The following is a 14,272-nucleotide window of genomic DNA, read 5'->3' as shown; positions in this document are numbered from 1 at the left end:
GCATATCAAACAAGATATAATTAAATATGACAGGAATTCAACATATCATTTTGCAATGCATTTAACTTTTATCATGGATATTATGTTTTATTATGAAATTTTGGCTACTTTATGCAAACAAATATATACAGATAATGATCATTGTATTCATACTTGGAAACTGCTTACTGTAATAGCTTTGTACTAGATAGTTTAGTGTTCAGGGACATATTTGTCACTAGGCTTTAGAGATCACTGTAATAATAATGTATCTTTTTGCAGAACTCAGTTCCTTGCAACAAAAACATTATTTACATTTATTTCCCCAGTGTTAGTGGAAGGATTCCTGAAAATATTTCTGAAATAAGTTATAGATCAGGTGATATCATCTTCATTTGTAAATATTAAAGGATTAGGGATTATTTTCTTTTTTCCCCCTTCTTTAGGGAAGAGGATAATTTGATGCTCTTTTAATAGTCAAATTGATAAAACAACATGGGCCTGTTCGTATAATTTTGGGCATTAGTCCCTTCGACAATCTCTGATACGTACTGTATAACACTGTTTAGAATAACTATTTATAGAGCAGTGTTTCTCAACCTTGACAATTTAAGGCATGTGGACTTCAACTCCCAGAATTCCACAGCCAGCAATGCTGGCTGTGGAATTCTGGGAGTTGAAGTCCACATGCCTTAAAATTGTCAAGGTTGAGAAACACTGTTATAGAGCATCTTTATAGATGAAAGAAAAACAAGAAAAATCCATTTCTGCAACCTTTTTATCTATTCTTGTGCTAAGCCGTTTATGCAAAAGCTAACTTTGACATAAGATGCATTGAATATTTGGAAAACTTTAAATTTGAGATAAAAATTTGAAACTAATAACTTCTGATCCAGAAATGTACCTGTGGCTTACATATCAGGAATTTGCAATAGTTGTTCTTACTGAAGTGTCTTAAAATGCTTGTTTTGAGCTAAAATGTGTAATAAACAAATCTAAACAAACATTTACAACGTTCATAGTTTTAAAAGGTAATTCACACATTAAATACAAACTATATTAACAGTGACATTTTCTTTGCCTCTGTAACATTTCCATTGCAATAATGAATTGTTAGTTTTGTTTTCCTTTGTAGGAATTAATTCTCTTTGGTATTACCCTGATGCATGTGTGTGTGTTTTTTATTAGTGGGCTGGACAGAGTGATCAGCCTATAAAAAACTGCAGCATCATGTACTAGATATCACAGGTATAGTTTTACCCACTCCTTGCTCTTCTGAAAAATTACTTAAGAGGGCTTGGGTATTTATCATTGCAAGTTCCTCATCGGCAACAAAATTGCTTTCAGGAGCAAAATCAGCCCCATTTAACTTTACCGGTGGATGTTTGTTATTCTTACTTTCAGTTTTTTTAACTGATGTTTTGGTCTGGGTACAAGTGCTTCGAGGGGGCTGAAATGCTTTTTTTAGAGATGGTGAAATAAATGCACAGATTGGTTTCACAGGTGGAGGGGAAGGTACTCGACTGAGCAGGTCCATTGCCTTTCGTTTCTTATAGTTCTTTGGAGTTTCTTGAAGATCTAGTGTCACTTTTGCAGATCCAAGAGAAAAGGATGGCTTTATGTCTGACTTTCCAATGGTCAAAGGACTTTGATGTCTTCGTTCACTGCTGGGAATTGTAATCTTAAAAAGACAACAAAAATTGAGTTGTTTCAGCTACTTTTCCTCACTAAAAACATTTGAACTAAATAATGCCTTTCTCTTTAGATACATATGCTTTTAAAATAACTCCCTTCAAAGCAATCTTGTCTCTACCAAATATTTAAATGAGGAGTATAAGACAGCAGTCCTGGTCTATATGCCCTGGAGATGTGTTTTAAACTCCTAGAATTCTCAGCAGTGACTATGTAGGATTATGAAATGCCCTAAAACATTTTAATTGAAATTCTTGATAGAAAATCCAATTAACATAGCATAATTTACTTTTGAACAGCATTTATAAAATTGTTCTTTTGATAAACTTACTGCTTGTTTATTTCCTGCATCAGATTTCCAGGGAGGATCCAAGCCACATTCTTTGGATAAATTGAGTAATTGCAAGGGATCTGATTTTAGCAAATTCATGATTTTGTATTCTGCATCTTTGCTAAAGCACTCATTGTTCTAGAAGACAAAAAGAATATTTTTCTATTATAATAACTATATTCTGGTAAAGTATGGATAATATATTTAATTATTATTTAATTCTATATGGCTATCCAATTGACATACAACTGGGGAGTGAACAACTTAAAAACAAAACAACAAAAAATGAAATAACACATATTTCAGGTGTATCAATACATGTTTTATGAAATTATTTGAAGTATGCAACTAATATCTTATTTTTGAATGTTAGAGGAGTTGCAAAAACATGATTTTTTAAATAATGAAATATATAAGGGTAATCCTCAATAATGGCAATTGGGACTAGAATTTCTGTTGCTAAATGCCGTGACTTTAGAGCACCTCAGCATGTGACCTCATTGCTTAGTGACACAATTTTCAGCACTTAGAATTGCTATTATTAATCAAATCGTCATGGCCTTTTAAGTGAGGACCTCACACGGTCACTATTTGCGAACTCCTGATGGCTTTCCCATAGTTTTTACTTGTGAAAAACTGACAAGAAGGTTGCAATTGGTGATCAGGTGACTGGGACACTGCAACACTGATATTGTGACCTGGGCATCAAGCACCTAGATGTGATCACAGGCAAACTGCAACCAACAAATACAAAGATCAATCATTAACTACCACTTGTTCAGCACTCTCATAAGTTTAAACAGTTGCTGAACAAGTGGTTGTTAAATGAAGACTTATCTGTAGGACTGTGCAGCATTTAGATTCATTTCCACAAGGGTTCTGGGAATGAGGAAGGTTGTAGAAAAGAAAAGAAAAAATGATGTGGACACTTACTGAATCAATTGCGGAATGCTGTTTTAATCTGCATCACAAGAAAAGTAATGCATGCACTGTATGCACTGAATATACTGTACTTAACTGCTGTTTAGAAATAAGTAACTTTACCTCAATGGTATTTTTAAATTCTTTAAATATTTCTTGGAGATGGTTTTCCTTTGGGTTTGAAGAAAATGCAGAAAGCTCTCCAGCAAATAGGGTGGGAATATCTGATTTAAATTCAGGTCGCCACTGAAGATTGGTTGCAGAGATGCATGCAGATGGAATGATTATATCTTCAATAGCAAGCTGCTTGAGATCTGTACAAATCTGGATTGCTATTATATTATGATGTTCATCTGACAAATATACCAATGTACAAAAACCTATGTAAAAAAATGAAACATATAACTTATTGGATTTAACATTAAATTTTTTATGTTGGCCATCTTCAGGTTCAAAATAAAAAAAATCCTTTACTCCCAGCTACCACTGATAGAAAATTATAATCTATTCGTAGCAGGAATGCAAAGGAAAAAAGAGTAACCAACAAGTCCTTTGATGCCAACTCTTCCCCTACACCAGGGGTAGGCAACCTTGGAGTCATAAAAGAGCCAAGGTTGCCTACCCCTGCCCTACACTGCATTCTGCCATCACCACCCGGTAATCCTACTGACCTGCCCTTTAACTCAGCTATTCGTTAAGGCTCACCTTGTTTGTTTAAGAATGGAGTGAAGAAGCAAATTGTTTCTGCCAAATCCATCAAATTAGTATTTTTTTTAATTTCTACAAAATGGAAAACTCAATACCACAATTCCCACTAAAGAAAAGCAAATAGAATTTAAACAAAAACAATTGTGAAAAGCAATACAATAACAAACATCATAAATTTAAAAAGTAACCCTGCTCTTTTTTTTTTAATGCATAATCCTACTGCGCTTAAATTTTCAGACATTATGAAACCCAATTTAAAGAAAGTAAACACGTGTCCATGGAATATCAGAAGCTTGCTACAGTGAAAGAAGGGAAAATACTAAAAATCAGCCCTTTCCTGATACACCATTAAAATATTAGGATTTGTAGATGGATATCCTTAGTTTATATTGATGCGGGTCCATGATCGTATTAAAAAATTAATGGATTGTTTTATATGGTTTCTTTATGATTTTTGTTTTTAACTGGATCTAGATAGTTTTAATTTGCAATAAATATATATTGCAATTAATTTAAAACTTTAAAAGCCCAGTGATTCTTCACCATATATTACATAAACAAACCAAGGCAGAATGTATCCATTCTACCCAGGTCATGGGGTGAGTTATTTTATCGCTTACGTAAAACTTCAAAGAAATTTTACAACTTCTACAGTTCAGTTTGGGAGGAAAAAAAATGACTTTAAAGATAACAATTTGGAACTTATATATAATTACTTATATATGTAATAAGTGTGATTACAATATGTAACATACCTGCTCTTTTTGTCAAGCAAACTATATATCCCACCAAATCGACTTCAGAACAAGCTGGTCGGAAGGAGGGCTCCAGTAGTTTACCATACACCAGACATTCCCTTGGTCTGTAAACTTGTAATAGACTTTCTTGAGAAACCTAATAGCATTATGGATAATAATATTATGAAAATTACGTAAAACTTGTAACTTAAGTAGCTCACTTTAAGTCTTACTTAAAGGACACTTACTGGCAGTTGTAGATACTGGGTTTTCTTGGTAGTTGTTAACTGTATATTGTTGGTTTTCAACTTGCCTTTCGAGTGAGATGCAGATAAATGTAAAATTCTGTATCGGCCTCCTTCCTTTAAGAGGTTACAAACATCTGAGGATGGACGCCAGATGTTCAGTATACCTTCTAAGATTAGAATTAAAAATACAGATGTATTTTGACAACAGTATGGTGCATCTTTTTAAAAATATCCTTGCTGGTCATTGTTCATACAGGTAGTCCGTAAATTAAAACCATTTGTTTAGCAACCATGATGTTGGTTATGATGGCACTGAAAAATGACTTGCCCAACTATTAGTGTCTTCATGGTCACGTGATCAAAATTTGAGTACTTGACAACTGGCATATATTTATGACAACTGAACCATCCCAGAGTCACACCATCTCCATTTGTGACTTTCTTACCTGGCTTCCGACAAGCAAAGTCACTGGGAAAAGCCAGGTTTGTCCAATGACCATATGATTCATTAAACAACCGTGGCAAAAAAGGTCATAAAATCAAGTGTGTCTTGTGTAGTAATGGAAATTCTGGTCCCAATTGAGGTCGTCAGTTGAGGCCTACTTGTATTTCATTGTTAAACAAAAACTACACATATCAATTCATATCTATGCTACAGAAGAACTTAATTAAATTTACTTTTAGAAATGTTACTATTTGAATAGTCTACAATTAATGCATCAAGGGATGGCATACAATGAATTCAAATAAACAGGTTATATGAATAAAGCATTGCTTAGATACTATATTATATATATTTACGGTATGCCTTTTAGAGTGGATTAGTATCGTATTTACCTTTTGAGTTTTCTTTTGTCCCATAATCTACAATTTGTAGTTTGATTATGGTGGATACATCCCTTCTGCAGGGGCTGTTTGTCTCTTGCTCAGCAGATTCCACAGCTTTCCTGAATTCTGCTTCTATCTGGGCTTGCCTTTTATCATTGACCATCTGTCTGTGACTATTCAAGGCTTTTAATTGCTCTTCATTGAAAAAACCCTGCAATAAACCGTGGTAAAACTGAAACAGCTACATATATCTTAACAAAAAGGAAACAGAAAATGAAATTAAGAAATTCAGAGCAATGGTGAAACTTCTCTTAGGAAGTTCAAGTTCCTAAAGGGGATATTGAAAGCACAAACAGACCAGTCAGCCTGACATCAGTATATAGGATATGTTAATATCTGAGATGCTTTAGTGTGGATTTCTGCACTAAGCAGGGGGTTGAACTTAAATGGCTGCTTCAAACTATGAATCTAAGACCCCAAACATTTTGGTGAAGCTAATGAACTTAGTTATACACTTGTCCTCATTAATATTTGTAAGAATAGTTGGAATGAAGCTCCTTTAAAATATTAAGTGAAATTTCTTTCATAGAATTTTCACCATCTCTTTTTGGGGGGGCGAGGAGGGGAGTTCATTCTGTCTTCCTGCTTCTCCCCACCTGTGCCTCCTTTGTTTTATCCCGTTTACTTATTGTGCTTTTTTTTTTTTAAACTGGAGCCCTCTGGCAAAAAGGCAAAAATTTGTAGAATGACTATTTCTAGCATTGTTTAAAAAAAAACTTACCTCCATATAAGATGGATCAGCAGAATTAATAATTGCTTCATAAAGCTCTTCACCATCTTGTAGAGCACGTATCTGTTGCCTTGTTAGAGCATGAGATCGCAGTATTCTTTTGCCTTTATCTGTTTTTAAAAATTAACATGTCTCAAATAACTACCGCTGTGAATGCCTAGTTAACAGTAATCAAATAGAACAACTGAGCGTAAGTTGACTAGTAAGCTTTTGAAAGGAAATTGTAACAAATCATAATAGATTACAAGGAGGTACCAGCAATTAATTTAAAATTACCATTCCAAATAACATTTTTGTTCTTTCTAAAAACAATAATATATTTAGTGTCCTGTGTTTATAACATTGTTTAAAAAGATACCCAAAGAAGAACCAAACAAAATGACCCTATTTAAATATTTAAATATCAAGAATTGGCAGCAGGTGTTCCAATTCTGAATATAGCAACACCACTGAGAACATTCTCTCCACTGTCTTTTAGATCTTCTGTAACCATTGTCTGTAACTCTTGATATCAATTTAGTCAAAACAACAAGCTATCTTCTTTGGCAAGTGGCTAAGTGCTCAACCAAGGAAGAAGTCAGACAGCCCAGTCCAAACTCAAGTGTTCACTCCATTTGTGGCTCACTCTTTCTCCCTGCAAAAACAGAAAGTCTGACCTCCTAATTTGTATCCTATAAACCTGTGTTACTTAGTACTTCAACTCATCAGAAGGCTGATGACATATTTCTGCATCAAAATCAATTTAGAATTTCAGTGGCACACAGTTTTCAATCTAATTTGAAATAATAACACCATGGTGGCAGATTACAGTAGTAAACCCTATGAAACACAGCAGTTAGCCCTATGTATGGAAGCTTGGTTTGAACACTGCACACAGCAGAAACAACGGTGGTGTGCTTTAGTAGGCTTAAATAGAAAATAAATGATTCCTTATGATATTGCCTCATATTTCACCACAGATAGGGCAATCTGTAGATTATTTATTGAATATATGGGGGTGATTCTTATTTAAACGACTTAAGTATACAGGATGTGATCTGCCAATGTTCTAAACTAGGCATAAATTACTTAATGTAATGAATTGTAAGTCTGGTTTATAGTTAAGACAGAATTATTATTTTGGAGTGAGAAGTACCCAGAGGAAACAATTTCTAAAGGAGAAATTATAATTTTAAGAATTACTTTCTTAAAATCTGATACTTTTTAAACTGTTATTAGTATCATTTAAACATTATTACATGAGTCAAGTAATATTGCTTTATAATATTCAGGCATATAGTAAGGATGAATACAAAGTAATTGTTCTAGAAAATACATTCCAAGGTATTTCTATACTACAGAAAATATGCTAATTTTTCAAATCCTAAAAATTTCACAGTAACTCAATTCTGTTTATAGAGCTGGAATCTATAGAGAAGAGATATCGGTACAGTTTTCTAAATAGTTCTGTTGACGCACAAAAGTTAAACAGAGAACAGATATTTCTCTATAAATAGACATTTTTCTTTTATATGCAAAATAACATTCTAAAAACAAAAATATAGCTGTCTATTTTACCATCATTCTTTTCAAATTTTGCTTGTACTTTTGCCAACAATATTTCTAATGTTTTCTGTCGATTTGCAGCAAATTTTGTAGCTTCTCTCTCTTCTGCTCGATTGTTACGGAACACACAGGACCCTTTTGATACTTTTTCCATCCACTGAAATAAATATTGGTTGAAAATTAGGCCACACATTTGAATTAAGATTTACTTCTCAAATCCCAGTAATTATGTATATATTGAAGACTAATATACTAAATTACCTGTATAGGGTAAATCCTTTGAACGATGACATCAATGCAACCAACAGTCCCACCATCGCTAAACAATGAGGATAAAGGCAAAGAGAATGGCCGAGGATCACAATGATATCCTAATTTGGCATACCATCGAGCACGTCGAGTACTATTAGCTGTAATCTAAAATAAAACAAATATATATTTCAGAACATATTCTTGTAATGTAGCCTGGTAGTCATGTAGGTGTTTAAATATATAGCACAACATCTAGTTATAGAGCAAATGATATCTTCAGAGGAAGGAAAAAAATATATCTAACAATTGTAAGTGCAGTAAAAATGGTCTATAGCACTCATTTTTAAATTGTGTACATTGAGAGAGAGTGTGTGTATGTGTGTGTGTGTGAGAGAGAGAGAGAGTTGGGATTCCTCACCAGCCAGTGGATCCGGCAGCTGAGTCTGAGGAATCAGATGAGGAAGGGCCTGGAGTGACATTAGAGAAGGCTCTGAGGAGCTCCAACACTTACGGTCGGACGAGAAGCCTGGCCCCTCTACTCGCGCTCAGACTGAGACACAGCTGTGCTGGGAGCCTGAGTTGGACAGTGATGAAGAGCAGCTGGGACAAATCCCGGATGCACAAATGCGTAGGCAAGAGAAGCGAGTAGGACAGAGGAATGCAATGGGACAGCTCCAAAGGCAAAAGAGAAGGCATTAGGAAGCCATGCCTTGGCTGAATTATAAAAGGGAAGGTGTGGTTGCCAAAGGCAACCGTTCGTGTTGAGGATCGCGTTTCTCTGGATTGTTTTTGTTTGCCTTGGACATTGACTCAGGTCTGTGAAAATAAAAGGGGTTGGTTTTTTCTTGCAGTTCCTGCCTGTTTCTTCGAAGAGGATTTTTTTTTTTGTGAGCATAACAAAGACTCACGTAGGCTGGGACAGAACAGAGAGAGCGAGATCTACCTGACTTGGAGACCTACAACTCTGAAAGGAAAATACACAAAGAAGAGACAACTATGCAGAAATGTTTATCACTGCCCATTTTTACAACAATATATACAAGTCATCTTGAAATAACAATCATTGTATAAATGTACCTTTAGCATCAGAGATTCTGGTGCTTCTAAAGGGGTGCTTGCATCCTGAGATCCCACAAGTTCTGCTCCATGTACAACAATTTTCTGGCCAACTGACAGTTTCTGCTTAGATAACAGTGATTGAAGAGGTGGATCCAAGACAGTCCTAATTCCATACCAACCATCTGTAACTTCAATGATTGCCACTTTTTTATTGTCCTCAGTGGTGCTTTTACTGTCAGCAATGTGAGGCATGTTTGTGTTAAATGATATAATTTTAGAGATGCACAGTATGATTGTTTTTCCAGCAACATCATCTCTTTCTGTTATTTTTTTGATGGCTGATCGTTGACTTTTATCGACTTCTATATCATACCTTTAAAAAAATTGAACAAATATTTCAAACTGACTTTGGATGTTTTTGAGAAGCAATTGATTTGCTAAGTAGTAGCACTTAATTTAATGAGCAAACAACAGACTCATTTGAAAACAGTGGTAATTAAGACTGTACAGACACAGATAAAATTCAGAAGAGTCATTTTGCCAAATCTTAATCTTTACCTGTACTTTAGCTGAAGAAGTACTCCTTCTGGTGTCAAACATTTACTGGCAAAAGCTTGTGGAAATGCAACCTCCATAGCTGCCAGTTTCCATATAATCCACTTATAATGGTTATACACCCAAGCTTTGGAAATTAGATTGGGATCTACACCTGGCGTGTCACACAAAGCCCTGCACAAAATTATCAGAAAATTTATCAACCTATTAAGAAGATAAAGCCTGAGTTTTGACATGGAAAAGACAACAATAACTATCATAATTCAACCTTTTAAATGTGTGTTTTGAAAAGAGTGATAAATAAAAAGCCTAGACCAGGGCTTTTCAACCTTTTCAGCGATTATACCATTTTTACGATATGGCAATATTCGAGTACTACCTAGCAAGGTGTCAAAAACTTGATGACCAAAAAAACAAAAACCTGTTCAAAGTTGCAATTGCACTGAAATGAATTATGACCATTTTTCACACTTATGATCATTGCAGCATGCCCAAGGTCATGTGATTTATATTTGAATGCTTGTCCCAGGGTCATGTGATCCCCTTTTGACAAGCAAAGTCAATGGCAGGGCTGCTGGTGGCCAAGTGCTAAGGCGGGACTTCCTTCCTTCCCTTCCTCCCTCATTGTGATCCCCATCTCCTTCTGAAGGAAGAATTTGAACCCTCCCCCTCATATTTTCCCTCTTCCATATATTTATCAAACAAGGAAAAACCTCCAGAGACAGAAAAGACAAGCTGCTGAGGGAACTAGCTTAAAAAGGCGCATTTCCCTTTAAGAATTAGCTTCTGGCTAGAAAGGAAAGTTAAGGAGCCGGCAGCTGGCACTTAAGGAAGAAAAAGAAATGTAATAAGTACTCCCCAAATGGCTCCATTCATAAGTAAAGGAATGGTACAGGCAAAATCCATTCAGGAGAAAAATACTTCAAAATCCCTTGGGGCAAAATGTACAGCTAACAATAGCAGAGCAATAGAATCTAACAGGAAATATCAGCCAACAGCCAAATAGAAATTGCCAAACACTCCTTAAGAACACAAAGCCCACATTGCACAAATCCCAGAACTTCAAAGTCAGAAAAGCACATAAGAATCCTTCCACTCTCCTGGTTTGTTGTTCAGCTGAAACGGCACTTCACTTCTGCCATTAAACATCTCCTCTTGAGCAGCCAGAGCAGCAGCAGCCGGAGGTTTGTTTCCTCTGGTCTATTTTTTTCCCTTAAAGGTATAGCTTCTCAGCTGGAAAGCAAGCCCTGGGCTTTTCCTTCTAACACTCCCTCCCTCCTGCTCCTACCTCCCTCTTTCTCATTGCCATCTCCCTCTCTCCCTCCATGCTCACCTCCAGCCGATGCTGCCTTTCTTCATTCCTCGTGGAGGGCGACCTCTCCCCCACTGCATTTCTTGCCTGTTTGTTGCTACCAGCATGGATGGCTGCCACATAAGTTGTAGATCAGCTCATGGCCGGCCTGCTTGATCTCCTCTCCTCTCCCCCCACCCTCCTCCTTCTTTCCCTTCGGTGCAGCTACAGCTGACTCCACCTCCTCCCAAAGCTGTGTCTTTTTCTCTCTCTCCCTCTCCCGCCCAAACTGCCTCCTTTTAGAGCCTCTCCTGTGTCCGCCCCACTCCTCCTCCTTTCTCTTCCGGGTAAGCCAGAAGTGAGCCTGGAGCCTTTGCCTCACCCCAGCCACTCTGCAGCTCCGGAGGACTCTCTCTCAGTAAGTCCTGCGCTGCGCTGGCTCGTTCCCTCCCCCACTACTCTTGGCTGAGCAGGGCCGCATACCACCTGCCACGTGCTAATGTACCACAAGTGCTACGCGTACCACCGGTTGAAAAGCCCTGGCCTAGACTCCTGGTACTATAGAAGCTAAGGAATGTCCTGTGGAGATACTTTGTGTTACCTCCTGCATTAATACTTTTCACATTTAAGTTCTAAATCACTACAGGCAACTACACATATTTATCTTATAAAATTCTATATTTAGTCAAAACACATGAGGTTCCTGGTATTACCTCTTTCACATGACTAAGATCTTTGCTTTTAACCAAAGATTTCTACATTTCTCTGTAGAAATGTTAAACAAATGGCTGTTGTTTCTGGATTTATTATTAAATGTAAACAATGTCTTAAATCTTATAGTTTTTCAGAGAGAATAACAAAAAACACATTTTTAATTTTAAGCAAATAGTTTCTGCATTGCCCAGGTACTGAGAAATATAAATCATTTTCTAGCATTAAAAGCATTAGTAATTCTAACATTTAATAACATATTACATACTCATAGATAAATATCCTGAACACCATACCAAAAGAATTCTTCTTTTCCAGCTTTTCCCTCATCATTAGGAATAATATATCCTCCATCAGCCAACTGTATTCCATGGTCTTCTAGAAAATATTTTCTACTGAAAAAATCCTGGATAAGAAATTGAAAATCTTCTGCATTTGTGCTATTAATTTTTATGCTTTGCCTGGAAACACCAAAAGCATACAACTGCAAGGATAAAAGGCAGGTAGAATATTTTAGTATTATTAAATGCATATATGCTCAATATATATTAAACAAATTATGAATATTTCTCAGCATGTTTTTCAAAACCAGAAATTCCAACTATAAGTTCCAACTATTTAGTATCTGTAGTACCATAATATTGATCTTTAGAGACAAAACTTTATAACTTCTTTGGCTACTTTAAAGTCATGTTAAAAAGGCAAAGTACAAAATAATCAGAAAACAAAAATTCAAAAAAATCAGATCTGTGGAATATAAGTAGCTTTGACTTTTAGGTAGGATCTTTTAGAGGATTTAGATGCATCTCGGAAATCTACTAGTAGTCATTCTCATCTTATGAAAGAATAGAAAATGACAAAAAATCCAGTTGAAGCATTATGTTGATGGGTAAATAGTACTAAAGCATTTATTTTCATGCATAGAAAATGGTCCTAGTCATATATGATAAATTATGTGTTATTCATATAGGAACAAACTGCAGTTAGCCTTGGTTCATTCATTTTACCTTCTGTTTTTCTGCCAAGACAGGGAATTTAGAAACTTTTATTCAAGTTCAGCATAACTGAATTTAATAGTTAAATCTGAATCGGGACAAAGCTGTAGTTAATATTTGAAATCTCCAAGTTCAGAACAAAATATATTATCATTAATAATAATCCAAATTAATCAAAATTAGAAGCAACAAATAATCTCCTCAGGACTGTGAACAAAAAAGTTATTATTTGAAATTAAGTTCAGAACAAAATATATGATGACCATATTGTCATTAACAATAATTAATCCAGATTAATCAAAATTAAAAGCAAATAGTGATCTCCTCAGGACTGTGGATAAAAAAAGGAAGAGAAACTTGCATCTGAAGCTTGGGTATGTAACATTCTATAGTTGTTAATATTATGTCAAAACCAGATCAATATGCCACTGGATATATTAGGAATGTTAATAAATGAAGAGGGGAAAAAGGAGGAGAAAAAATGATGGAGATGGGGAAATTGGTTACAAACATACATACTGTATATATTGTAAGTCTTATGTTTCAAAAACATTAAACATAAGAAATTGAAAGATGTTAATCAAAGATTAAGGAAGAAAATAATGGAAATATATACCATCTATGGCAATTAATTGATCAATGGCTCTAATAAGTATTATGTAAAAGTTTTATTCTTGCTTTTTGTGCAAATAACCAATCAAACTATAAAATCCCCTATCTGACTGGACAAAATGAGCAAGTTTTGTTTTTCAGCTTTAGCACACAATAACTTATTAAAGTATACCACTTTTAAACGATGAAAAAGCTTGCATTTTCTAAAACAAGTTCCCAGAGTTTCCAGACAAGATGTAACTTTGGTAACTATAAACTTTGGTTTATAGATTTAATGTCTTAAGATTCCAAAGAGGTTGTATATGCACAGACAAGATAATTTTTAATAATACGTCTCTTAATAGATAGTGTGCTTACCTGTTCACTGGAATAAAAGTCAGGCAATTTCTCTTTGACTGCAGCTTTTAAAGGAATTCTGCAAAGACCAGAAGACCTTTTCACAAGGTACAGGCTGCCTGGTTGTGGATGAATTATTTGATCTTGTTTCTTTGAAATTCTCATTTGTTGTAGATTTCTGGCATACTGAAGATATGGTGTCATTTTTGTTATGTCTGCCAAAGTATTAATAAAATCATGGCTATTTTAATTTAAAACAGAAATTACAAATTTGCCTAAGATAGCAACCCTGAATTCTAACTAGTGCAGATCACATATGGACTATTTATGAACAATTATAAGAGATATATTGCCCTTTTTTCAGCATTAGTGCACCAACAAAACCAGTGTTGTTAGTGACTATAGGATGTGTAACCTAGCCCAAAATAACAGTTTTCAAACATTCTGAATATCAATATGCTATTTCTGTAATTTTTACTTATCAGAGTTACTTTGGTAAAAGTAACTCTGAGTTATCATGGTAAAAAGATCTTTAATAATTAATAGGAGAGATATCTTTGATTAGTATTATAAAATTTCAAAAAGAGTACATAAAATTGTATCTAACTGAAATTCCCCAGTCTAGAGATGGCATTATATAAAAAGTAGGAAAGGAAATGGTAAGATTATCAAGTCATAACAA

General features: G+C 35.1%; 1 protein-coding gene across 1 annotated transcript in view; it reads right to left on the bottom strand.

The window, feature by feature from the left end:
- Positions 1–739: 739 nt before the first annotated feature.
- BRCA2 (BRCA2 DNA repair associated) overlaps positions 740–14,272 on the bottom strand; it is a 32,468-nt gene continuing 18,935 nt past the window's right edge. Inside the window, exons 14-27 of the mRNA XM_015815249.1 lie at positions 13,612–13,805; positions 11,944–12,131; positions 9,649–9,819; positions 9,109–9,463; positions 8,041–8,196; positions 7,792–7,936; positions 7,417–7,419; positions 6,226–6,344; positions 5,454–5,655; positions 4,617–4,783; positions 4,387–4,525; positions 3,047–3,303; positions 2,003–2,140; positions 740–1,660 (exon numbers count right to left, since the gene is read on the bottom strand). Of these exons, the coding sequence (XP_015670735.1) occupies positions 1,208–1,660; positions 2,003–2,140; positions 3,047–3,303; positions 4,387–4,525; positions 4,617–4,783; positions 5,454–5,655; positions 6,226–6,344; positions 7,417–7,419; positions 7,792–7,936; positions 8,041–8,196; positions 9,109–9,463; positions 9,649–9,819; positions 11,944–12,131; positions 13,612–13,805 (2,687 nt within the window). The 3' untranslated portion in view covers positions 740–1,207. The remainder of the gene's footprint in view (positions 1,661–2,002; positions 2,141–3,046; positions 3,304–4,386; positions 4,526–4,616; positions 4,784–5,453; positions 5,656–6,225; positions 6,345–7,416; positions 7,420–7,791; positions 7,937–8,040; positions 8,197–9,108; positions 9,464–9,648; positions 9,820–11,943; positions 12,132–13,611; positions 13,806–14,272) is intronic.

This window comes from Protobothrops mucrosquamatus, unplaced genomic scaffold (genome assembly GCF_001527695.2).
Source record: "Protobothrops mucrosquamatus isolate PMUCROS unplaced genomic scaffold, P.Mucros_1.0 scaffold327, whole genome shotgun sequence".
Lineage (NCBI taxonomy): Eukaryota > Metazoa > Chordata > Lepidosauria > Squamata > Viperidae > Protobothrops > Protobothrops mucrosquamatus.
This window is presented reverse-complemented; position numbering and strand designations above follow the sequence as displayed.